The 23,303-nt window shown below is 41.3% G+C and overlaps 3 protein-coding genes across 3 annotated transcripts; all 3 read right to left on the bottom strand.

Annotated features, from left to right (window-relative positions):
- Positions 1–923: 923 nt before the first annotated feature.
- Positions 924–7,137, bottom strand: supv3l1 (SUV3-like helicase). The gene is made up of 16 exons (XM_040203350.2): positions 6,701–7,137; positions 6,462–6,539; positions 6,201–6,308; positions 5,962–6,076; positions 5,711–5,879; positions 5,432–5,543; positions 5,252–5,329; positions 4,886–4,977; positions 4,586–4,766; positions 4,215–4,308; positions 3,718–3,837; positions 3,083–3,182; positions 2,884–2,964; positions 2,537–2,713; positions 1,818–1,966; positions 924–1,660 (listed from the first exon to the last, which is right to left on the bottom strand). The coding sequence occupies exons 1-16, from the start codon at positions 6,957–6,959 to the stop codon at positions 1,255–1,257; spliced, it is 2,319 nt and encodes a 772-aa protein (XP_040059284.2). The 5' UTR covers positions 6,960–7,137; the 3' UTR covers positions 924–1,254.
- An 884-nt stretch (positions 7,138–8,021) lies between these two features.
- vps26a (VPS26, retromer complex component A) lies at positions 8,022–14,844 on the bottom strand. Its single transcript, XM_040203450.2, has 9 exons — positions 14,711–14,844; positions 13,217–13,366; positions 12,691–12,766; positions 12,148–12,304; positions 11,512–11,676; positions 11,281–11,387; positions 11,049–11,150; positions 10,758–10,867; positions 8,022–10,442 (listed from the first exon to the last, which is right to left on the bottom strand). The coding sequence occupies exons 1-9, from the start codon at positions 14,711–14,713 to the stop codon at positions 10,329–10,331; spliced, it is 984 nt and encodes a 327-aa protein (XP_040059384.1). The 5' UTR covers positions 14,714–14,844; the 3' UTR covers positions 8,022–10,328.
- A 587-nt stretch (positions 14,845–15,431) lies between these two features.
- Positions 15,432–21,189, bottom strand: srgn (serglycin). The gene is made up of 4 exons (XM_040203476.2): positions 20,900–21,189; positions 19,245–19,386; positions 16,274–16,503; positions 15,432–16,166 (listed from the first exon to the last, which is right to left on the bottom strand). Exons 1-4 carry the CDS (start codon positions 20,952–20,954, stop codon positions 16,060–16,062), a joined length of 534 nt encoding a protein of 177 aa, XP_040059410.2. The 5' UTR covers positions 20,955–21,189; the 3' UTR covers positions 15,432–16,059.
- Between the last annotated feature and the right edge of the window lie 2,114 nt (positions 21,190–23,303).

Here is a 23,303-nt window from a genome sequence, read left to right as displayed (position 1 = left end):
CCGGCCCTCCGCCCGGCCCAATCTTCTTTTAGTATCAGTTGTCTGACAGACACTCAACCTTCAGTGCAGAAACCGCAACAAAACATTAGCAGAGTAGGCTGACTTTTTTGATAATGCATCGTTGGTGAATTAACCCAGTGACTGAATCTTTAGCTTGAATGGTTCATTAAGCAGCATTACAACTAGTTACTACAAACTCATGTTGAGCAGCTAAACGTTGCATCACACCTTTTATATTCTGATGAAGACCCCAAAGACATTTAAGGCAGAATTTTGCAAAAGTCTGCATATTGCATAACAACATCTACAATATTTACATTTGATGGAATAGTTCAGAGATTTGAATATCCGTGAAGAATGGAGGCTAACTATACTGTTCAGGCAGACCGTGGATGATAACATACGTGTATGCTTCAATCATACATGTTTTTCCTAATCAAACTTGTCCCTCAGTAGTGATTGTTCTGTAATGACTTCATATGGTTTCTTATCAGACGCATGAATACACATTGGATTTTATCTCCTTGATACCTTGTGAACTCATGAAAATTCACAAAGGTAAATCTTGACTATATTGAGAAAACCATTTGTATTATTTTATTACTCCCGGGTGAGTTGCATGATAGAAAATAAAACAAGCAACGAAGAATCCTAAAACATTATCAACATCTGCCCTTAAATATGCAAACAAACATGGCAAAGTATCTGTACTTGGACACCAACAGGGATATACTATAATCTAAGGTGAATGCATACCAACGCTCTTTCTGAGGATTTATCACTGACCCAACTGAGAAAGATTAAAGCAAACTGATTCCTTACCTGCATAAGACTAACAAACAGTGCTGTGCATTTTACACACAGCATCACTCTGCAGTGAAATGTGGTAAAACAGAAGGTTGCTATTTGTAACAACTGTGCCCGTGTTGTAATATTTATTTTTCAGCAAAATCCAAGTGGGGTCAATAAGGTCTGTTGTTGGGATAATTTGACAGTTTCCAAGTAGATTCTTTGCGTGATTTAAACAGGAGGACAGAAGAGGAGACCTTAGCAGCGTAAAAACAGAAATTCACATGGAAACATTTAATGACCCAGTACTCGGATGTAAACCTCAGTCCACTGCTCTCGTGTTGACACACGTGGCGTCTTTTCACCGCCGCGGCTAAAAGTTGGTTACAATCCCTCCAGGAGTAAAAACCAAACCACCAGATCATTCAGGGCACGTATCAGCCGTCGACCTCCAGCGTCTTTTGATCATTTCCTTTTCTTCTTTCGCTTCTCTTTGTTGTTACTGGCGGGTTCTGTGGCCAGAGCACTCTGATTGCTGAATTCCTGCTTCCGATCTTTCGACCACTCCCTCTGAAGCTGCCGGAGCAGATCGGGAGTCAACAGCCCGTCTCTCACCAGACGACCGGCCAGGGAGCTGTCAGTCTCTCCCAGGCCCCGCTGCCCCCTTTGACCTCTGCTGCCCGCGTTTGCGTTTTTACCGCCTGCTTGTCCACCGCTGCTGCCCTGCGTCTGCAGCGGGCCGGTGACTGTCGGGTCAGCGGCTCTGATGAGCCGGGTGATGTTTCGGACGCCCTGCTGTATGATCTCATCGAGTTCCTTCTGGGTCCCCCGAACCAAGGCCGTGTCTGGAAACATGTCCATGAAACGGTAGCTGGGGGACGGACAAAAATACATTCACACTGTGAAGACTAAATATGACTATTGTTGTTATTATTATTATGTTTTCACACAACAGGATTATATCCAACAGCAACTTCCGATCAAACACATTTATATGAGAAGTAGAAGAGTCAAAAACACAACATTACCTTAACCAGAGGTAAAGATCTAACACATCGTGAACAGCTTCCAAGTGAACCAGGTCTTTTATGTTTTTGGGGGCAGACAGAGGCCAGCTGACATGGCGAGCCACCCAGTCGAAGGTCAGGGGTTCGTCACGACTGAACTGACGGGCAAACTGAGAGAAACCACAAGATTAAAAAATCACTGCAACAAAACAACTTTAAATCAATAAGGGAAACTTTTAACATGTTTTGAGCAGCGTCGTATCATTAATAAATACAGGATCATATTAAAATAATCCCAATCATGAGATGATCTTTGAATACAGACCAAATGTCTTGTTTGAGTTTTCACTCTGTATGGCTCGTCTGACACCAAAATAACATGACACAGATGTTACTATTAATTAATCATTTCTATTTTCCCCTCAGTGTTGCCTCTGCTTGTCAAATCAACCTGATCTCCCACAATCTACAGGGTCATACAGGCATAAAAAATAAAGGTCGGAGTCTGACGGAGAGAACAATCCGACGTCAAGAAATGTGACCGATCGTCACGAACTTTTGAATATTGTTCAACAAAGAAAAGATTTTGATCAGTCAAGCGTGAACTGAACTACATCTACAACACTAGTTGAGCACTTGTCAGTGACATTTACCAAAATGTCTTAGATAAACAGGTCCATGGAAACTTTTGCAGGTTTCCATACAAAAACCTAGATTTACTTTTTTCTTAATATCCTTACCTTTAGGAAGGAGGTGCATACAAATGGTTGCTTTTTGTTGATGGGAGCAGTACAGAAGACGTAGCGCGACCTCAGGTTGAGCGGAATGTGTTGAATCATATCAGCCAGAAACTTGAAGTCGTCAATATTGCAGACAAAATACATACCGTCTACCTGGGAGAGACTGACAAATATGTCCTGCACGAAGAAGGAGTCAAAACACTTGTCAGAGTGAGAAGATGAGGCCACAGTGAAACTTCTCCTAAGCACCTATTTGTATTCTTAATGGACACGTAGATCTCTTCATGTACGGCGCTGTTGTGATCCTAATGTCAAGCGTTAAGAGATGAATAGATATCTATACTCACAACAAGGTTTGACAGTGTAGCGTCCGGTAGATGGTACGCAAACATCTCTATCTGCTCTGCTGTAGGATGGAGACCTGCAGTCTGAGACCAAGAGGGAGGTGTAGATTACACTGATTAGACACACGTTGTGCTCCATATTCTACGGATACCTTTACCTCACAGTGGGTGTTCGATTTAATGTTTGTGTATAAATGTTCACCGTTATGGGTTCCACAGAGAGGCTGAGTATTTCTTTCAGAACAGGCAGATCGTCTGTGTGCATGGTGGTAACTTCTCCCTCTTTAAACTTGGAGGCAAACCTGAAGATGTGAAAGAGGAAACGGGTTTCAGAAAATAACAACAAAGACAGTTTGGAGAACCTTCCTGTGTGCGTTTGCCTCCCTCTGTCTGTCTGTCTGTCTGTCTGAGTGCGTGTACTGCATCTTCTCTTAACACCCCCTTTGATGATGTAGGAATCTTCTTGGCCGACCACGGTGCTTGTAAAGCACAGGGAGAGGTGTGCCTCGTTATAGCTCTTATTTTTTCTGCGTCATTGATGCGGTGGTCCCGCCGCCCGTTAAAGCTGGAACGGACTACAACAGTCTGTCCTATTGTACAAAACGCACCGCGTGAGACGGGCGTCTGTGTAAAACCAATGTCCCAATCCTGCTTTGGTCAGACAGTGTTTTTCTCTACATGTTTGATTCCTGCCCTGTAAAGCACTTTGTGACCTTGGTCTATGAAAAGCGCTCTAAAGACATTTTGCTTACTTACATTACAATTGTAAACAAGTTGTAAAGATAGTAACGCTTAATCGCCCCGCATGAGGATAATGTGTGTGAAAATGAGACTGACCTCCCCGCGCGGCCAGATATCTGCAGAGCTTGTGATGTGCTGATGGTCTCCATCTGTTTCTCCCCTTTCTCATTAACATTAGGCTTTATCAGACTGTTGAAGATGACACGTCGTATACTCCTGTGGAGACACACAAAGACAGACAAGATTTATTAACATTTTCTTAAATCTTAACATGACTAATTCACTGCCTTGGTAAACCATGAAGATTAATTGTTATATGATAAACAGGATTAAAGATGAAATCCTATGACATGACCTCATGACCTATGACAGCACCTCTTAGTGGTGGACGCTCGACATGCCACCAAACAGAATAACAGACAGTTAAATGTTTCCCAATGACCTATTCAGACAGATATAAAGACACAACATAGGAGAGGTTGATACAAAATATGAATAGAATGTGGCATTCACTGAGCTTTAAATATGTATGTACGTATAATTTAAATGACAGAAACCCTTAATGGTAGTACAGTATGCGTGATGGTACTTACAGGTTAAGGCCCATGCCTATAGCATCTGTAGCAACCAGTATCTTGCAGGGGTCATCAGGGTCATTGAACTTTTTAGCCTGTGACAGCTTGGTGCCTGTAAATCAAAGCCTGGAGCTCTTTAATCACACTAAAGACTTTATTATTTTGATGATGTTTTAGGAGAAAAGATGATCTTCAGATTATTTTATTCACCCATGTACGCTTTCTTCAATTAACACGACAAGAGACCAATTTATAGAAAAGTGAAACAGGTGTTACCTTTTAAGGACCAGATTAACATAATCCTTTGTTTCTTGAACAAAACATGCAGTTATCTTAACATTCCTCTAAAACATGCAGTTATCTTAACATTCCTCTAAAAAAATTCTCACCAGGAGGTAAACTTCCATAAATGACAGCACATTCCAGTCCTCTGGCCTCAATCTGTCTGCTTATGGAGTAGATGTCATTTTTACTGAAGCAGACTATGCAATCTCCTGGTCTCAAGTTTTCCAATGACTCCACGGCGTGATCCAAAATGGAGAATGGAGTCAACCGTTGGTAGGTGTTGACCTTAGAGAGGGAGGAGTGGAGGGACACAGAGAGGAGAGGGAGACAGTTTACCCAAGAACATCAAAAGAATTAAGCTGTGGTTAATATCAGTGGGCCGTTTCTCTTCATCAGAGCCTCACCTCCACCTCCTCTCCAGTAGTGTACATCAGCTCTCTGACAAAGTCTATGGCTGCAGGTTCGCCACACACGTGGATCTCCTCTGCGCAGAGACCTGCACAGACAAAGGCGTCAGCTGACTAAGTCAGAAACAACAATCAATGATGAAGTTAAAATCATTGAAAGTTAAGAAAACATGCTAAATCTGCATTCAGTAGGTTTGTTGAAGGTTGAAGCCTTTTACAGATTTGTTTATGTGGGCATTGACTGAATAGTAAAATAATATTTAAATTATACTTTTTTTTGTCTTATGATAAATAAAAAGTTGAGATATTTAGCCGCTCAACAGATTGTGTGTGTGTTTGTGCTTTTGAATGCGTGTTACAAACCCAGCAGTGCTCTGGTCCAGGCCCATCCTCTGGAAGGATCTCTAATCATTTGAATTTCATCGATTACAGCCACCTCATCTGGAGAGACATACAAAAAGAAAAACTTATGATATGGTACAACAAAGGATTGTTATTCTTATGCTATTAAATAGAATGTTTGTATGCGTTAGGTCTACTTACAAGGTGTGGTGACACTGCACATCTCAATGGTACAGGCCACATGGCCAGATGCTCGACCGTCTGAGTCCATGAAGGTCCTCTCCTCTCCAGTAACCAGGTCACAGGGCACTCCCTGGAAATACAAATGAATTTTAAACAGGACAATAGATCAAAAGAGACATCTTAGAAATACAGACAGACACAATAGAAACTGAGAAAATAATGTTCCTTCGACAATGTAACGCTTGCGTTGTAGAAACTTTCTTTTTAACCAAACAGATGACAAAGACAAACACGTACAGCATCGTTGCTCTTCTCAAAGATCTCATGGGCAAGTAGTTTCAGGGGGCCACAGTAGACTCCCGACTTAGCAGCCAGGTAGCGCTGGATGGCATGGTAGGTTTTACCACTGTTAGTGGGACCGGCATGGAAAATCACCTTTCTCTGGATGGCACGAGCATCGGGGTACCTGACGAACACACAAAGTACTATTAGTATACATAAATAAACCGTTGCTGTGACACGTCCGAGCCACGCGCTGATCTACGTACCAGTTAGCAGGGACTCTGAGGTCTGAGATCTTTCTCAGGTCATCCATACAGTCCAGCATTGGAAAGATTTGCTTGGCATGACGCATAAAGTACGGGTATATATCATCAACATGCCCTGTGGAACAGCAGACACTGAAGTTTAATAGATTCTGAATTTCTTAAATTAATTAGCGTGATCTCAACACAAGTCCACCTGGAACTAAAATAATAATAATAATAATAATAATAATAATAGAAACCTGCTCCAGAGCAGATGTCACTAAGGATGATGTGCAGATCGGCGGGAAGTGACGTTTCATCCAGGACATACTTCCTGAAGCTAATGAAGGCCTGGTGGAACAGACGAGCTGTATATACACAAAAAATAAAGCACACCAATTTTGTCTAACAAAACAATGACATTACAGGCTGCCTCTAATTTAAGGGACGTTTAAATTGAATCATAAGTCATTCACTTGTAAACATATTCGGCATTTAAAAGATGTGAATTAAATTCTCACCGTCCAGGCCATGGTCTGCTGCCAGCTTCTGCATCTCCTTCTTCTTATAAAACCGATTGAGAACTTTCAGAAGTTCACCTGAAGCAGAACACACGGTTTAAGTCTATTATTAACTCATAAGTCATTAAAATACTGTCCACTAGCTGTCTAATATAGTGTTGATAGAGAGAAAAGCAGCAGCATTAGGTTAATTGTCACTTGTTATCATTATTATTGTTATTCCACCTAAATCCACTAACTTTTGTCGAGTGGTTGCGTCAGCTCGATTCCCACGCTACCGTCCGACAAGCTGTCCGTCTTCAGGGCGATGGGGACAAACAGAGACGTGTCCGGAGGTTTTGGAGAGGAGCTGTTAGATGAAACGTGTCTGCAGCAAACCACCGGACCAGCCTGGTGTTTTTTGTGGCGCAAACCAGACCCAGCAGCGGAGCGGGTAGCCCGGGTGCTAATGTGGCGTTGAAGTCGAGAAAACAAATACGCACACCGGTTTAGAGACATCTCTGCGGCCAGTTTCTGCCCCAGATGTCGGCACCTCGAGCGGGCTACGAACTAAGTGTGTGCTACTGTTGCTTCATACTGCTAAGAATGTTAAAATGTGTGGATTACACGGCACACACTCCACCAGAGGACGGTCAACACATTCCTCTTCCTGCTTTTACAACGTGGAACAGGACCAGTCGCTGTAGAGCTGCCCGCAAATGTGCCTGAATGAAAATCAAGTTAAAAATATGTTTTTTACTATAAACGTAATCTTAGCTACTCTTGTAAATGAGCCAAAGCTATCCAGTAATATAGTACGGTCTATTATTGTTTGGTTTGGGAAAACTGTGTAGCAAACTATTAACGATATCAACAGGCATATAAGAATGTCTCTATAGCTCAATGATCGTATTTAACTCTAATGATTGTCTCGCCGTCCAACAAATGCCCAGTTTACAAAGTCTCTTAGAACCTTTGAATGGTGGTAATGTCTTTTCCCTGACCTGAAATTACTCGTTCTTTATTGTTCAGGCAGACCTGTAGTCCTGATTGTGTCTTGTAAATCTATATTTCTATATCTCCATTTCTATTATAGTTCAAGACATCAATACAAAAGTGGTTATTTTTTTCTGAATGTATCTTTGTCTATAAGCGGGCTTGTGGCCATTATTAAAGATAAACTGACTGCTTTTCATTCCGTACTACATGCAATGTTACAACGACTGAATTTAAATAGCTAACCACGCACCAACCGCAAAGTCAAATTCCTTGTATGTCTGACATATTATGGAATTAAATGTTTCCTGATCCTAAAAATAATTTACAATGACGTAAGAAATGAAAGTCTTAGTCTGAAACCTCATGTAAACGTTCTTAAGTGGTTATCAAGTAAAAAAGCCAAATTATCTTATTGAATGCCTGTTTGAATAACTCCAATTAAGGCTGAGAGTATTGTTCCACAAAGACACTTCTTGTTGGATGAATTCAATCTCTGCAATAAACACGAGATGTACTTGTTTACCCACAAAACAACTCTTAAGGCAATAGGTTGTTTTAAAGAAAAGTGTTGTTAAAAAGATATTCTGTATAAATTCTTTATTCACGATTCATTTGGGCTATATATTTGGGCTAGGTGTATATCTCGAGCGCACGCGCACACACACACACACACACACACAAACACGCCATGATTAGACATTGTGTAAAGATGAACATGCTAAGACAGGGGCAGAGAGTTTGGGTATTTAAGTGATTCTTCATTACCTTGGAAGGTACTTATAAAGTACACCAAACAAACCCTACCTGTACATTGTTAGAAAAGACACAAAATGTCTCAGGACAGCTTTGACTTTGATAAATGTCGCTGCTCCCAAACAAACAAAAGCAAACTACAAAAGAACAAATACATCAGAACTGTAAAAGACATGACAGCGTGACTTTTACATGAAAGAGATAAAGAGCAACCAAATTCTGGACGTGTTAGCTAGTCCAACGAACACAAGTAGTATAAATGTCAGCATAATTTCAAATATAGAACCAGGACATCTGAGGTGAAGTCGTCCTTGAGGGATGTTTACTTTTAGCTTCAAAGCCCCTTTGAAACCAGGTTAAGCATCGAAGGGAAAAGTGCAAAACCGGCCCCGGATCAGCGCTTGAGGCCAAATTCATCCAACAAAAGAGCCCGCTAACGTCACCGGACTGTGTGGACGCGTGCTTTTAAAGCATGACCTAAACCTCCCGTCTGAGCGTCACAGTGGAATATTTCTGCATCCCTTCCTGCTCTAACAGCAGCAGACCCGAGACTGTGATCCCTGTGAACCCTGATTGTGTGGTGGGGATGAAACCTACATGTTCAGGTGCAAGAGGACTTTTTTTTTAACTTTGATTTTAAGATATAGAAGAAAAATCTACGGACGTGAGATTGGAGTGGGAGAGTTTAACGGTTCCAAAAAGTAGGTTTTATAAAAAATTTTTAAAAAAAAAAGATATTTAGCCAGAAATATTTAATATGGCCGCAGGTTGCGATCCCTCTACAATTGCATCCTTGAATCCAATCAAATGGAGGTAAAAGAAACTCCAAATGAATCCAGATGACTCACGTAATTGAGTAAAAAAAGAAAATCCCAAATAATGTTTTTGGTGATTAAATAATTTATAGAAACACCACTCTATAGATTAAACAAAAAGCCTCGTGCCAGATGGAATCCCCAAATCTTTTTGGAGGCCATCCCAGACAATCCGTGAAAAGTGCATCAAATATTCATCTTAACATCACTCAAACATTGTACTGAGCTCAAGAATATTGGACAAGCAGCGAATTTGAATGCTTGATGCTTTCAGAGCAACGATTCGCCTATTTGTAAATTGACTAAGAAATACGCTTGTTTTTTTTTCTTCTTGTCAATACATTTGGACTGTTGGTCAGACAAAAAGCAGACCTTTGTAGGACCTAAGGCGCTGGGTTTACTATGATGGACATTTTACAGACCGAATGGAATCAAACGTTGCTTGATCGGAATGAAATGGGCACAGACACTGAAAACATGCAAAATTTAGCATATGGAATCTTTTTCATTTTCACAAAACAGCCACATCGAACAATGGAATAGAAGAATAGGTTTATGTTAAGATGGACATTTGTTGCACCAAACAGACACGTGCATGGAAGAAGCAGCCTGCGGGCCACTATGAAACTCCGGATTTCCCAGCCTGGTGGTCGAGTGAGAAGACAGCGGATCAACGTAGCTTTAACTCAGCGTAGCTTTAACTCAAGAGTTGCGTGTTCCCTCATATCTTAGCCTCTCGTGTCCTTCGTTCATGCGGACCTCCACGTGTCTCGACTACTTTAAATCCCCGGCCATCCCGTCCAGACATTTCACATTTTGTGACAAAGTCCAGAATGATGGCTGTCCAAATATGAAAACAAAAGAAGCGGAAGTGTTGCCATCCCCTCTCTTCCGGCTTAGCTCCAGTTTTTTTTTTTTTTTTTATCCTTTCAGCAAACTGAGACTGTATGGCTTCATTTGTGTGTGTGTGTGTGTGTGTTTTCAATCGGGACCCCGAGATCAGACAGGCTTCCTCTGTGTTCCTAATGTGGGTTGGTTGGATTTGCACTCTGACCTTGACATTTAGCCTTCAGCCTCAGTGGGTTGAAAGCGAGTGGGTGTGTGCGTGGGTGTGTTTCAGTCCGAGGGGGGTGGGAGGGGTGAAGGGGGTCCGGCCGCTCGCATCTGAAGCTGTGGAGTAGTGATGGGCATGTCTGCATGTATGTTATGTGTATATTTCTCAGTCCAGGGAGATGGGTGGGGCAGCCCTCCCCCCCTCTGGCTGTTCAGCAGTGATGAGTTGGTGTGTTTCTGTGTGTATTGTCAGTTCATAGCATTGCGATCACATCTCCGGCTGCTCGGCGGTAACTGGCTGGGTTCGGGGCTCGGGCGACTCGTAGCGCTGGAAGTTTCTTTTCCTGATCTTCTCTGGAGCTTTCCTCCACAAAACAATCTCCTGAACACAGAGGCAGACAAGAAGGATCTAGTGGCACTGTCAACATTCAGTGTTACTCATCAAAGGCTCCAAGTGGGAAGTGTGGCTAAAGATAGAGCGGATGTATTCAAATCTGCATTGTGCACATCAATTTCGTTGTCTTCTTCACGTTATCGTTTGATGAAAATAGAAAGATTGGCAGTAAAGCACCGATATGATACAATACTATATGAGACAGAGGCAACTTTATATAATGCTATGTGTTTCTGTGTGCAGGAGAAACAGTGACATGTTTCATCTCGCTGATTTAGAATACAATTGATTTGCGTGTGTCACCTGTTGTTTAAAGTATCTCCTGTCCTCTTCATCTACCAGCACCAGGTTAAGGAAGTAGCGTACAGAGAACTTCTTGTTGACATCCCTCATGGTGGTTGTCAGGTCGTATCCTGTAAACACACAGAAGATGTGATGCACGGTCTTAAAAGTAGAAAACGTGCTTTTCAAAGGATTTAATAAGGGGCAAACGGACTCCATGATATGATGCGACTTGCAGTTGACCGTCTCTTATATCTTTGTAACTGCGGGAGAAGACGAAGGAGAAAATGAAGGGAAAAAAAATCAATTTACCTGCCAGGAAGAGTCTGATGGGAATGGATTCTCCTTTAACCGGAGCTCCATCCATGATTTCATACTTTGCCACCGTCTCAGTCTCTGTGGTAGTACTTGGACCTAAAACAGAGGAGAAAAATCACACAAGTGATGCTATAGGGAAAGTGGAGCAGAGCTGACCGACATTTCTGTTCTCGCCGGGACTTAAGCAAACCAAACTCAGCTCATGTGTGTCGGATAGGACTCTCACCTATGCCGGTAATCTCCTTCTTGATGAGCTGCAGCTCCATGTGTTGGATCTTGATCCTGACCAGCAGGAAGTAGATCTTCCCAACAATCACGTCCTTGAGGTGGTATCTACCGAAGAGACACATCAAGGGAAGCTGTTTAGACTGACATGAGTTAACCTTATTTGGTTGTGTGGCTGGCGAAAGAAGGCGGCTATAAAAGGAGTTCACCGGGAAAGCTACATGAAGCTTACTTGGATTTATTGTATTCAAACTCAATGTGCAGACAGTCCTCTATGCCGACCTCCATCTTGATTGAGTTGTTGACGTCCGGGTAGGTAGCCAACTGGTGGATAATAAGCTCATATTCCTTGACCAAGTCAGACAGACGACGAACTATTGTCACCCTGAGGAAATACCTGTGAGAAGAACACACTTATGAACACGAGCCTCAAGAGTCCGGCATCAATAAGGCTGAATGTGTCTTCATCCAAAGATAATTCTCTGACGTATACTTGCGGGAGTAAGAAAAAAAAAAAACTTAAACATTATGTTTTTACTCAACGCAGTCAGTGTATTTCATCATTATTATTTCATGTACTGTTGTAGGAGTTGCTGAGAGACATTGTTAACAATAAAATCATACATTACAGTGATGCTTTCAGCACTGCTGTTACTATTATCAGCAATACATGTATTGATCCCTGGGAGTCTTTCCCAAAATGTCCCCCTTACAGCACTAGAGGAAAAATAATAATAATATTGAACATGGCTACTAGATGTTGAAGTTCCAGGCCCATCATCAACATCACATGGGTTTCATGAATACATCCCTTTTGATTAATATGATTAAAGAAGCCGCCTCAAGTCAAACTGTGTAATAAACATACCGTAGCCTGACATTGGCTCCAGTGTAGGACTCATAGGGCTTCTCCACCTGCATGAACTCAAAGTCGTAGCTCCTGTTCTGGGTGAGTTCTCCAGGTAGAGCCAACTCTTTCACCAAGTCCACAAACTCATGGGTGTTGCTCTTATCCGAGAAAAGCTCTGAAATACAGCGGAGTGGATTTAGAGTGAGCGCATATAATTAAGGACAGTTTAGACACACTACAGGAAGATTTATACACAAGGTTACTTTAGATTCCATGCTCTTAAAACACTCCTCCTCCCGCAGACACAGTTGGAGGAGGGTTTAGCTCGACTGTTGCAGGCGGCACATGACAACCACATGCTCTGCTAAGCCACATGAAAAAGCCGGCATGCCAACAAGCCGACAAGTTATTTTGTCCGGCTATAGGACAACGCATTTAATTAATATTTAAAATATTTCCTATCACCACTTTGCATGAGGCAATTTAGAAATAGATCACATTAATAGGAAGCAAACAGAAGAGTTGGGTACTGTGGTTAGAATCCACACACTGCATGCTCACCTATCTGTCCAACAAACTCGATGCGGATGCCCTGATGCTCTAGTCGCTTTCCCCCCTGCTTCACATTTAGATTCACCTGGGAGGAACATGTGCGAGTAGCTTAAGTATCATATACACGAAAAGTATGTTGTCACAATAACAGTCTGACACAACCAAGTTAACAATCTATCTGACGGTTTACTTTTTATAGAACTTTTCTCTTGAAAATGAGCTTTTCCGATGAATCAGAAAAAACGTTTGTGGCTCCTGAAAATAGATTCACTTTAAGGGAGAGAAAATCTTTCACACACATGAAAAGAAACTTGATTTCCCTCTTGGCTCGGTTAAAGAGAGGATCCCAGAATAGACTGTGGTATGGTCAAGAAGAACATTAAATACAATAAGACAGCAGATTAAGAATATCATTTGTGTAGGAACACCTTACTGGACCTTGTAGAGCTCTGAATCCTAATGTAATCTTGTTCTTATTCAACTGAATGAGAAAGTGTGTCCAAACGTTTGACTGGTACCGTATAAATGAGTTCACCTTGCCAGACACAGACTCCCCGTCATAGAACAGGTAGTGTTTCTCCACTTTCCCGTCTTCTGTCTTCAACTCGGCGGTCTTTCTGTTCTCGGCATCATTCAGCAGTACGTCGATCTCACATACCGGCCCAAACAGACCTCCTAGGAAACTCTGAAATCACAACAAAGAGCATAGAAAACAGTGTATTACACGCAAAAACAGACAGTTTTAATACGTTGACATAATATGTTGACCAAGACTTCAAAAAAGGAGTTATTATGAACAGAAGATTCTTGCTATATTAACCTGAAAAGGATCAACTTTTTGTTTTTTAATCTTCAAGACTCCTCTTTATTTGAATGATGCAGGTCAAAAAAACAACTGACTACTTAACAAAAACAACAAAGAACAAGTCTATGTCACAATTGTCAATGTCACAATTTCCCATCTGACATTATGGATATTTGTGACCGGGGCTGATGATTCATTTGTAGTTTGCAGGCACTTTAAAACTGGACAGACCGAGCAGCCAAAGGCGTTTGAGGATTTTAACACGCATCTAATAACAGACAACACCAACGAGCAATAATCACAAACACACCAACACAAGGTTAATATCTGTGTATATGTGCATTTGAATACAACAATCACAGTGTGACGTGGTCACTAATCTCCACTGCTACTCCCTATCTGCTATTGTCACACTAACTCAATCACTTATCACGGGCTGCATAGCCACATTATTTCCTTCTGAGCTGGCAAGAGTCACAAAAACATGCTTCAGCATGCAGCAAATCTGGAGGAATCAGCCCATTTATCAAGATGTCAGGGGGAAACCAGTCACTGTCTGGATATGAGGGTGTGTGTGTTGTGTGATGCTTTTAGTCCATTGGATCCCCTGATTTAAGGATGCATAGATAACATAGAAGCAAAAATCAACCAAATGGGGTTCACAATAGGAAATAAATTGTTGAGACAGCAACAGTGCATCAAAGTTAGTGGGCGACAACTAGCAATGGTCTTAAAATAAGTTATTTGAACGCACAAGCGATCAGCACTTTCCCAACTAACCTTTGATTCAAACATTAAAACATTTACGTCACGTCAGAGTTGAACATGACTCTGTGACACCAGACTTCACACTGGAGCAGCCAGCGACGTTAGATAACATTAACATTTACCTCAGGCCCGCTGGCAGCTCCACTAACACAAATAAACCAGCTCAAAAACGTATTTAAATTGCCGACCAACACTTAGTTGCTTTCATGATCAGACGAAGCTCCCGGGTTAGCGAGCTAACTGCCGTTAGCCAAAACGTCTTGGAGAAAGCGACGAGGGCCTCGCTCCGAGGCTAATTCGACCGGCCCGGCTGTAGCTTTCCGGTCCGCTTATAAATATCGAGTTAGTTGATGTCAAGCGAGGCTTGCAGGTCTGAGTACACGTTCTTATTTTACGATTTAATAATCTGGTTCGTTTCAGTACGGGCCGAACAGCTGGCGCTTGTTCTACACTCACCATGTCGGCCGCCTGTCAGTCCGGTAGGTGAAGCTAACAGCTAACAGCTAGCCTCGCTCTGTGAAGCAGGAGGTGGTGTCGAGGCTTGACGTCATGTGACCCGTCATGTGAGGTGTTCTGGTTTGGGGGGGGGGGTGTGGTAATAATAATCCACCGAGGAGGATGTTAACAAAAACTAGTTTAAGGTTGAAATGACAAGTACTGGTTCATCCAGTATTCATATTGGGATCATATTTCAATTTGTGATTTATTAATGCGTTTATTGGAAGATGACGATTGAGGATTTGATATGATGTCAAGATCCCTTGATTCATTCAAATGGGATCTACAGGTTACACTTGGAAATAGCCACTATAATTGATCAATATTTAAGGAACAAAAATTGTCTGGTATAGTTTTTTCTATACCAGACATTTTTTTCTAAAAACACATAACACACGTTTTTGACAGGGGTCCCTTCAATTATCAATTACGAACTTAGACAGTACCTATTGTTAAGTTTTACTATATGTTTAATTTCTATTCTCATGTTCATATTTTTTAGGATATATTAAATAAATAAAAGAAAATATCGCATTACCTTTATGGGCATCAAATTAAAAAACAAACTGACCCCAAAACTACCCAAAGTACCTGACTGTGGTGGTGATGGAGTTCATTAGACAGTTAACAGAGCAGATATCTGGACCGTTTTGATAAAGTCATGCAAAAACATTATTGATACTGTTCTTATAAATCCTTTATTTTCTTTCAAATACAAAATACGCCCAGCATGTTGAAATCCATGCAGGTGCACAATATATATTTTCAATATATATCAGCTCACAGTGGTTAATATTACACAAATTCATTCCTGAGGGGTTTGGGTTTACAAAACTTACTCTTTTTTTCTTTGTGGACCAAAAATTCCCAATGGTATGGTATGTGTATGGTAAAGGTTCACAATATTTGAGACAAAGGGATCTAATAACCTCAACAAATGTTTTTGGTGTGTTTTAAAGGAACATAATCCAAACCACAGCTGTAAAGCGGCACAGCGTGAGCAATGCATGGATGAATGTGCCATCTTATTGCACTGGTATTACAATTATTTTTAAATTGATAGTAAAAAAGCACATTGCAACTTACACAACGTTTCCACAAGAAAGCGCAAATACGGGTTGAAAAACCTTTTAAGTGAGAATATAAAATATATTAGGCATTTGTCAATCTCTGGGCAACTGTGTTTTTACACCACCAGGTGGTACTGCAAAACTAGGTTTAAAATTTACCATTTGAATAAACAATGTGGAAATAAAAACAGATGCTAGCCTTGTGTGTGGTTCTTAGAGCCGGTGGGTGCACGAGTTCTACAGCTGCAGAAGGTGGTCTTCTCTCAGCTCGTGCTCTGCTGGTTTTGCCTCAGCAACCACAGACTTTCTTGGGAACACCCGCCTCATGCCGGTCATATCCCCATCTAGAGGAGGGAAAACAAGGACAGATCAGACTACATGGAGGAGAGAGAGAGAGAGAGAGAGAAGCAGTACCTTGGAAAATACAAATCCTTGCAGCAAAAAAAGTCACCTTTGTATTGCTCCCCATCTTTTTCTGCCCAGTACACTCCGGAGCCGGTCTCACCCATTGCCCAGTCTCCCGCCAGTACGTCTGCAGAGCCTTCATGTCCTCCAGAACCGTCCCCGGTCTCGACAGGTGACTCGCCCGCTTCAATTTCGTCGGGCTTTTTGTCCTCATCCATCTCAAAATCCACTTCTTCCTCCCCTAGCAGACTCTCATCCTCCTCGGGCTCAGCCTCCCTGGAAATAGTGTTAGTTATTGAAAAATGCCTGTCCTACTTCATCACATCAGTCAATAACACTTATGTTCATGTAAACTCATCCTCAATTATCTTTTCACTGCATCATCAAACAAAGTAACAAAACTTAATGAACTAAACACACTATAAGGTTTAAAGATCCCAAGCAAACATGTTTTAAGACAAAGAAAGACCTTGAATAAATTAAAACTAGGGAGGAAAAAAATGTAACTTTTAAAAAATGATTTACTCATTCATTTTCATTTTTTTTTTTTTTGATAGTTTGACTTCTATCAGATACATTGACATTTGATAGACGACAAGATAAATCAAGAAAATAATTGCTGGTTGTAGCCCAATTACTGCCAACCACATGTTTGGGTGAAGGAGAGCTTGTTCACGTTGAAGTTGTCTCTTCAAAAAAGGATTCAGACCTTTGTTATGTGTTACGGTTTTGGTCTGCTTATTGAGATACGGGTTGAGGTGTCATAACAGCGGCTACGAATTACCAGGCTCTGCCTACTCAGGTGTTTGTACTTATTTTAACGGGTTAAACTCCATCTGAAGACCGCGCGGCTTGAATAACATCCGTCTCGCTGTGCCTGCACCTTGGCCTACATGAAGTTTGGTGTCCTCATGTAAGGCTTTTCTTTGACGCCATCGCGCTATTGTTTGCTCATGAGAAAGGTTAGTTGTCTGTGAATTAAAGAGTATGTCTCCATATGAAACGGATCGATGCAGTGGCTTCTGATGGGATTAGGCACAAGATTAACTAAATGCACATGACAAACTCTTGACTAACTTCAACAAGAAAAAAATGGAATTACTCAAAATAAGGTAAAACCCCCGTGTGTAGGGTCTTTAAATAGTCTTCGGTATTAAACGTCACATCAAGAGCCAACCAACGCGTTACCTCATAACCTTCTAATGCTGATGATTTTAAACAAAAAAGGAAAGCTTGAAAGAGCAAAACTGGTTTTGTTCCTTTTTCGAACAAGATCTTGAAATAAACCAGTCAAAGTAAAGAACAGAGAGATTTCAGATATGCCGTTTGCATATAATCTCTTACTTTTCACACATTAGTATGGACCTATAGAGATAAACAACAATGGAACAGAAGCAGCAGCCCGACAGGCGTCACAGCGCACTTCCTCTCAGCACTTCCCTCTGACTTCCTGTTCAAGGCGAGCTGCAAAAGGGGCGAGCTGCTGCCGCTGCTCAGGTCCTGGAGCAAACTGAAGTGGGAGGCCAGATAAGACCCAGACTAACAACACAAAGCATCCCAAAGAATAATCCAGGTTTTTAAAGCTATGCCTTATAATTCACTCCGTCGTTAACAATCCAAAATGGATTATTGAATAGTTTGTACAAACATAAGAAACAACTGTACAACAATAATACTGATTAGATCATCTGAAGATGTATCTAATGAGTTATAAAGGTATTGGCTCAGCGGAGTAGCATCCAAAATGTGCTTTGGTGGATTAATACCGAAGCGATCAGTCTTATCATCTCTGTACATATCGGTGAAAATGCGATATAGGAAGCAGCCTGTTTTTATGACGGATTGAATTTCTGCATTTTTTGGTGTTGGTTTCATGACAACTGATTAAATCTACTCAAAGCACACTGTGTGATTTCAGCTGGAATAAAATAGAATTTGTGGTTTTAAGTTGTGAAAAGTTTTCTTTTTTTCAAACATTATCTGATCGATGTGGATCAGAGAGGTGAGAGGAACCCTAAAAGAGGAAACTGAGGGCTGAGACCAAGACTGAGACCATGTTTTCCTCACACACACATTAAAACACACAGTCTGTTTGAATGTATTTCTAGTTTTTGGCATATTTCACCTTTAACAAATCTTTTTGTCTTTTTTGCACTTTTTCAAGCCGCGTATAAAACACAAATAGATTGTTCCTTCCTTCCAGTTGATAAGTTAAAATGATCTGTTTTAGAATTATCTTTCTTGTCTATTTTATGTCTCACTTTTCATTCCGGAGTATGTGGAAGTGAAACAAAGCTGTCCACGTACTGCTTTAAATCACGTATACTCCTACTTCTGTAATACTAATGCTACCATCTGCAAATTTTAAGTAGACCATTAACGCATACGCTCTTCCTTACTGCAGATCTAACCTCCCTGCCTCTCTTTATCCCTGCATGTTGTTTTCCATTTGGGCTTTTCTTGGCTGCCTACCTCCCACTTATCTACTATCACTAATGTAATTCACTCTCCCTGGGATCGCTGGCAGGAGTATCCTGGAACTACAATACATCCAAAACAGCTCTGCCAGGATCCTGATGTGAGGCCGGAAACATGAGCACATAACACCCACCCGACACTCACTACACCGGCTCCCCGTCTCACTCCGGATCGACTGCTCACTCATAAATGCATACATGGACATGCATGCGTAATAAAACAAATCTATTATTATTATTATTTATCAAACACAAGCAAAAGACATCCATCCACAGAGAGACGGACAGAGGTTGAGTTATTGGAATTACGTAGAAAATGGATCCAATGCTGCATTTAATCATACTATGTTATCCAAGTGTTGGTTGGTTGGTTTTTCCAGAATAATAAGAGTCCAATGCTACAAAGACACACACATTCCTCAAAGCAATAAAACCACCACATCCCAAGGCTGCACAGGCTAATACACACACACACACACACACACACACACACACACACACACACACACACACACACACACACACTGCTGGAATACTTACAGATACTGTGCAGTTGCAGCAGGCAGTTTGGCGGGTAGGTCTGGACTCCATGCCATTGATGGACTTTGTTGTGTCACACAGTTGGCCTGGTCGCCCTCAGGGTTACATTTCACAAACTTATACACTGCCTTTCTAGGTTCACCTAGAGAAAGGATTTTGATGTTCAATTTTATGCAATAATTCAGTTTGATCAAAGTGCTGTTGTTGGGAAACATCATCATTTGGATCAGTGCTGTGTGACAAGTAGGGTTTACTAGTTCCATGTTTGCATGGGTTTCAGGAGATTGCACCATTATTTTACAATAAAGTGACGGTTGGCCTTACATGGTTAAGAGTGGTTTATTTTCTTCAGTAATGTGAAAGAAAAGGAAGTTAGAGCACCACAGCTTTTTTCTCAACACATCGCAGTAAGTTAACCAAGAACATTATCTGATGCTGAAATCACCGTCTGTTTTCCCCCCAACCTGTTCGGTAACGAAATTAGAAATAGCTGTCAAATGTTTAATTTCTAATCATCTCATTGTAGGACCTTGATGTTTGATCGATGATAACTATTCACCAGTACTCGATTAATTGATTTCCCATTTTCCCCACACTATTGGGCTTTTGGCAGCATAATGCATAAATGATACTGATACAAATCATCATACTAAGGCAATCCAACTCCATCATCCATCATATCGGCTGTTGATATCTGATATTGTGTCAAAGTAATTTTATTGGAATTGTGAGGTTTTTTTAATGGATATGTGACGAGTAGTTTGAAACTTTGTAAAATGGACAGTAAGAGTTTACTCACTTAAAAGGCAACAGTAGGCCTCTGGACTGAGTGGTAATTGGAAGATGATGGTGTTAAGTGTTACTGTTATTTAACAATAAAACAAGATAATTTTCATAATTTTATTTTGAGCCCTCGGACTAAAATGATTATTGGCATTATATGGTAATTGGTACAAATCCAAGAAGCTAAAGAAACAAGTATAGTTTTCTTTAACTTTCCTCAGCTTTAAAGATTAGAGCCCAACATCGTATCATTAGTGGTTTACAAAATATATGAAAGTAAACATCCCCAGAGTGACTGAATACTTTGGATGTGGAGGGTTATTGAATACTTTAAGTACGGTCTGTAGTTCTACGTTGTTTTTTTTAAATCATTGAACGAAATTATTCCTAAAGTAGGCATATCAAAGGGTTTCTATTTCTGAATCACAGGGTTTCCCCGTGCTTTTCCCTTCACTCATTTCAAAAACGACACTTCTTGTGTCGTGGTGAGAGTTCAAAAAGACAGAAACATCCCTCGGAAACTCTTCCTTCTGTGGAATGAACTCCTCTCCTTTTCTCCGCCTCGTCGACCTCAAAATATTTAAGTCTATTCCTCGTCGTCACATATATGAAACAAACACGTTTGAGTCATCGAAGTCGTCTTTTTCTGCATATGGTACCAGCTCAGCGGGGGTGTTGTCATACGAGTCATTGCGCGTACGGTAACTCCGTTACAGTGAGTCTGAACTGTTCCCATCTTTACCACGCGTCAGTGAACGCCCCGCGAGGGGCTTCAGTCCCCCGTTTGGACCGTGAAAGCTGTCAGGATGTCACAACGTGCGTCTACCGCCTGTCACCACAAAGTACCGCAACACGCGAAAAACAACACTCACCGTCTGCGTTTTGAAAGGCGAGGCAGGAGACAACGAAGAACAGGATCACTTTCATCCTCAGTTCGGGCTTTTTTTCTCTCTCCCTTAAACAACAACACGCCGAGGAAATGCAAAAGGCGTTCCTTCCCAAAAATGCGGAGCTGCTTGCGCGCGCGCTGAGTGTGAAGTGTGAAGTGTGCGAGAGAGAGAGAGACGGACTCCGCCTGAAGGAGCTCAGCCCTCCGACCGCGTCACGGCTTCCTGCGCGATGCCTTCAGCAGAGCAAGAGGCTCAACGTCCTCAGTGGAAACTTTTCGCACCCGGCGGCCCCACATTTTAGATATCTCGGTGGCAGTTTGCAAACTGCACACCAGAAGATTAAATCTGCGTAATTGATAGGAACGATTGAGAGGAAGCGACAATTTGTCTTAATTGGTGGCCGACTCGTTTTGTGGAGAGATAAGGAAACGGAAACTTAAAAACAAAATCAGAGAAATGATTGCAATTCGATTGAATTGCTTCTTGCACAGCTCTCTTCAGTTCATGCAAAAGTAAAATCATGTTATCCGATACCAGTATCGTGCAGTGGTAACTTTCTTGTTTAACACTATTGCACACTTGTGTCTGGTCCTGTTTTTCCATTGTGTATTTTAATAGTCTCCACATGTTTTGCAGAATTGGTTTGTATGCTTGTGTTTGTTGGTGGTTGATTGAATCAACTGTATTGAAGCATATTGGTTTAAGGTATTTGCCTTTTCTTCTACCGTTTATTTGTAAAGAAATGTACTTTTTACTCATCTGCATTTATTTGCCAGCTATTAGTTTCTTTGTAGAAACTATTTTAAAGCTTAGCTATTAAAACGTTTTGTATCTTAAACTGCCCAAATGGTGTATAAATCAGTTAAAGTAGCTCCCCCATGACCACATTAAGATGTTGCATACTCTTTAAATGCTATAAATTCCAGTATTATACAGAAAAGCAACCACGATCAAAATATGTAGCTTCTGAACGTTTACTCAAATATAATGTTCAATGTGGGACTGTATTTATATACTGTATTGTCACTTTTCCTTTCGGTATAAGATAAACATGCTTCTTCCGCCACTCTCATGTGTTGTGTTCATCTGTGTGTCTCTCTTCCTGTGACATCAGACTGTGCTGGTAAACACAAGTTGAGACATTTGTGGGACACCTGGTGTGTCCCGGTGCCTCAGGCAGGTGAAGCGTATTCATCAGATCAACTCAGTGGTGATTGAGAGATTAAACTCGGGATGCAACTGGTTGGAGGTGGAAGAGGACATAAACGTTTTTTTAAAAGAAGTTTGAACTCATGTTGCAATCATGTGATGAGATGCACACGCGATGCGAGTGGCAAAGATGGTCAGATATTAGGATGCTAAGAATTTAGTGAGCTTCACAGATAACACCAGGGGTTGAAACCTTGTGTTAGGACACAATCACCTTTTTGGACGGTAATTATCAGTTTAATCTCACATGCCGCCGTCTCACAGATCCTCACACACAAACACGCACACAAGAGGTCAGACAAAAACAAAAGAAAACCATCCAAACTTCATAAACACAAGTCTATGGTTGAAATGGTTGTGTGTGTGTATGTGTGTAGGCGGGGTTGGGCAGCCTAGTGTGTCATTTCCTGAAGGAAAATGATAGCAAATGATGTTACCACTTCCTGTACCATCGTATCAATGTGTCAACTGAAACAAACAGTTCTCTCTCACAGTACGAGTATTTTTTTCCTTCATGTCTGAAACAGACAATGAAAAAAGGCACGATGAGGAAAGCGAAGGAGGGGGAAGAAGAGGAGCAGGAAGACCACAACCACAGTCAATGATTTGTAAGCAGTATTTCCCCCACAGGACCATCTCTGATGTATAAGAACACAACAAATATTTCACAGAATGCTGAGCGTAGCACACACACACACACTCGCTCACATACGTGCGTACACTGTGACATAGTCATGAGTCACATGTGCGCAGTAACAAAAGATCCTCCTTCTATCGCTCCTACAATATTAAAGCATTCAAAAACATTACACTGCCTCTCATGTTGGGTACCCGTTTGTGTTTCCATGCAGCAGCATACTAACGCAACATATTAAGAGATTTCAAGACCGTGGTTGCGTTTTGTGGGATTCAAGTCTGATGTCTTAGTTTATGGCAGTAGAAACTGCACTTTTCTCTCCACACAGCTGGGTCATTTCACAAGACTGCAGCAGAGCACAGTGACAATAAAACACAGACTTATCTGGACGGAACAGAAACCAGAGTGAATGTGTTTCGAAGGTCGAACCATTGGTCAGAAGTAAAAGAAAAAAGCTGTACAAGTGGCAGCGAGCGAACTGCTTTGCAACTTGTGTTTTTAGTGGGAACTGGGAAGAGAATATTTATGAATCTACTGCAG

The sequence above is a fragment of the Gasterosteus aculeatus genome, chromosome 12 (assembly GCF_964276395.1).
Source record: "Gasterosteus aculeatus chromosome 12, fGasAcu3.hap1.1, whole genome shotgun sequence".
NCBI lineage: Eukaryota > Metazoa > Chordata > Actinopteri > Perciformes > Gasterosteidae > Gasterosteus > Gasterosteus aculeatus.
Note: the sequence above shows the minus strand (reverse complement) of the source record. Positions and strands in the feature narration are given on the sequence as shown.

What these genes read in the sequence shown, in the direction of transcription:
- vps26a (XM_040203450.2), bottom strand. An exon ending in TTTGAATACAATAAATCCAA is followed by an intron (nt 11,388 to 11,511) that starts GTAAGCTTCATG and finishes TCTCTTCGGTAG; the next exon opens with ATACCACCTCAAGGACGTGA. An exon ending in GAAGGAGATTACCGGCATAG is followed by an intron (nt 11,151 to 11,280) that starts GTGAGAGTCCTA and finishes CCTCTGTTTTAG; the next exon opens with GTCCAAGTACTACCACAGAG.
- supv3l1 (XM_040203350.2), bottom strand. Translation starts at nt 6,959, where the DNA reads ATGTCTCTAAACCGGTGTGCGTATTTGTTTTCTCGACTTCAACGCCAC. An exon ending in CTCAGAGTCCCTGCTAACTG is followed by an intron (nt 5,880 to 5,961) that starts GTACGTAGATCA and finishes TGTGTTCGTCAG; the next exon opens with GTACCCCGATGCTCGTGCCA. An exon ending in GTGCAGTGTCACCACACCTT is followed by an intron (nt 5,330 to 5,431) that starts GTAAGTAGACCT and finishes ATGTCTCTCCAG; the next exon opens with ATGAGGTGGCTGTAATCGAT.
- srgn (XM_040203476.2), bottom strand. Translation starts at nt 20,954, where the DNA reads ATGAAAGTGATCCTGTTCTTCGTTGTCTCCTGCCTCGCCTTTCAAAAC. An exon ending in GCTGCAACTGCACAGTATCT is followed by an intron (nt 16,504 to 19,244) that starts GTAAGTATTCCA and finishes CACTATTTCCAG; the next exon opens with GGAGGCTGAGCCCGAGGAGG. An exon ending in AGATGGGGAGCAATACAAAG is followed by an intron (nt 16,167 to 16,273) that starts GTGACTTTTTTT and finishes TCCCTCCTCTAG; the next exon opens with ATGGGGATATGACCGGCATG.